The sequence below is a fragment of the Zingiber officinale genome, chromosome 4A, assembly GCF_018446385.1.
Source record: "Zingiber officinale cultivar Zhangliang chromosome 4A, Zo_v1.1, whole genome shotgun sequence".
In the NCBI taxonomy this organism is placed as follows: domain Eukaryota; kingdom Viridiplantae; phylum Streptophyta; class Magnoliopsida; order Zingiberales; family Zingiberaceae; genus Zingiber; species Zingiber officinale.
The window spans coordinates 100,521,158-100,523,322 of record NC_055992.1 but is presented as its reverse complement, the minus strand read 5'-3'; the positions used below and the strand labels follow the sequence as shown (position 1 = coordinate 100,523,322).

The following is a 2,165-nucleotide window of genomic DNA, read 5'->3' as shown; positions in this document are numbered from 1 at the left end:
CGGACACGGTTCGATCCAGTAATGAAGATTTGTTTTTTTTTCATATATTTTGTAGACAGACTGACGTCGCCTTTTGCCACTGTATAGTGCGTTGCAATAATTATTTTGATTTCGTTTGCCACCGTGAAGCACGTTGCAATTATTATTTTTATTTAGCGTTTAACATGCTTGAGTTGACCACCTTGACATCTCTTTCATGTAGCCGCCGTTTTTTTGCATATCTGAAACGGTCCCAGTTTAAAAATCGGGTACGACTTATTTTTCTAAGCCTCTCATTTTCCGTCTGCTTAATTTTTTTTTTTTTGGACAAAAAATTAAAAGGAGCCATCGTTTACAAAATCACCATCACGCAATAAAAGTCAATAAAAGTCAATTTCAAATATACGCCCATTTAATATAAACTATTTAAAATATTATCATATTATATATTCGTTAGCCGCTTCTCCTCCACGTAGCGGAAGTGATCGAGGAGCGGTATCATGGCTTACGCCTTTGTTTGCTTCCCGGCTTTTGCTCAGGTGATGACTTCTTGCTCGTCTCCGTCGTGGGCCGTCGCCGCTCGCCCGCGCCGCCTCCTGCCGGGTGTCAGATGCCCCTCCTCTGCTCCTGAGGCAGTGGCTCATGAGACCGACCTGTTCGACCTGAAGCGGTACATGGCCGAGAAAGCCCGGCGCGTGGACGACGCCCTCGACCGCGCGCTGCCGCTCCGGAAACCGGAGCGACTCCTCGCCGCCATGCGCTACTCCCTCCTGGCCCCCGGAAAGCGCGTCCGCCCGGTGCTGACGCTCGCCGCCTGCGAGCTGGTCGGCGGAGAGGAATCCACCGCCATGCCCTTCGCCTGCGCCGTCGAGATGCTCCACGTCATGTCGCTCGTCCACGACGATCTGCCCTGCATCGACAACGACGAACTCCGGCGCGGGCTTCCCTCCAACCACGTGGCCTTCGGAGAGGGCGTCGCCGTGCTGGCGGGCGATGCTCTGCACTGCTTTGCCTTCGCGCACGCGGCGGAGGCCACGGCGGGGGTCCCGCCGAAGCGGATCCTCCGGGCGGTGGTGGAGCTGGGAAAGGCGATGGGGGCGGAGGGGATGATGGCGGGCGAGGTCGTGGACATCGAGTGCGAGGGCAAGGAGGTCGGACTGGAGGTGCTGGAGTACATCCACCTGCACAAGACGGCGAGGCTGCTGGAGGCCGCGGTGGCGTGCGGGGGAATCATTGGCGGTGCGGAGGAGGAAGAGGTGGAGAGGCTGAGGAGGTACGGGCGGGCGGTGGGGCTGCTGTTCCAGGTGGTGGACGACGTGCTGGACGTGGCGAGGACGTCGGAGGAGCTGGGGAAGACGGCCGGGAAGGACTTGGCGAAAGGGAAGGCGACGTACCCGAAGCTGATGGGGTTGGAGAAGGCGCGATTACTGGCGGAGGAGCTGGCGGCGAAGGCGGAGGAGGAACTGCAGGGGTTCGACAGGAACAGAGCGCGGCCGCTACGCCACCTCGCCCGCTACATCGCCCACCGCCATAACTGAATCTTGCCATAATTGGTCGATTAAATTATTAAAATCTAAAAATGATAATTTTGTGCCTTTTTTAAATTTCCATTAATAAAGTCAATAAATTTGTGGTTTTTTTTTTTTGTCATGGTTTCTTATGATATCTAAAGCGCCTGCTTGTTCATAATATAGCAGTTGATGTGAATGATAATGTATTATTATTATTTAGTGTTTTTGTTTATGGATAGACCTAGTTAGTATATATTATTTATTTATCATAATACATGTGTAATATTGTAATCTTTGTGGGGTTGTCTATCTAGTTTTGAATAAATTTTTTTTAATAGGATCCACCAAGGAGTTTTCTTTCCAAAGATACGAGAATTATTATAATCTTATTGGACCTCTCTGAGTTGAAAATGGAGCCTCTTCTAATTGAAATTTACCCATCAAAAGTTTTAGATGACATTAATTACTTGTGGATTGGACTACTCTAACGCCATATTTAGGCTACATTTAATTAGGAGTAATATAATCAAGTTTGAAATAAATTTTATAATACAATGTAATCTTACTATTTTATTAAAAATCTTCCTCCTTACTAACTAACTTTGGTGAAACCTAAAATGCATTTACGTTAATGTTCTTTTTTCTATTTACACTAAAAATAATTCCAAAGTTTAT

The 2,165-nt window shown here is 48.2% G+C and overlaps 1 protein-coding gene across 1 annotated transcript; it reads left to right on the top strand.

Moving 5' to 3' along the window:
- Nucleotides 1–472: 472 nt before the first annotated feature.
- On the top strand, nt 473–1,587 carry LOC121970337 (geranylgeranyl pyrophosphate synthase 7, chloroplastic-like). Its single transcript, XM_042520975.1, has one exon. The coding sequence runs from the start codon at nt 480–482 to the stop codon at nt 1,515–1,517; it is 1,038 nt and encodes a 345-aa protein (XP_042376909.1). The 5' UTR covers nt 473–479; the 3' UTR covers nt 1,518–1,587.
- The last annotated feature ends 578 nt before the right edge of the window (nt 1,588–2,165 follow it).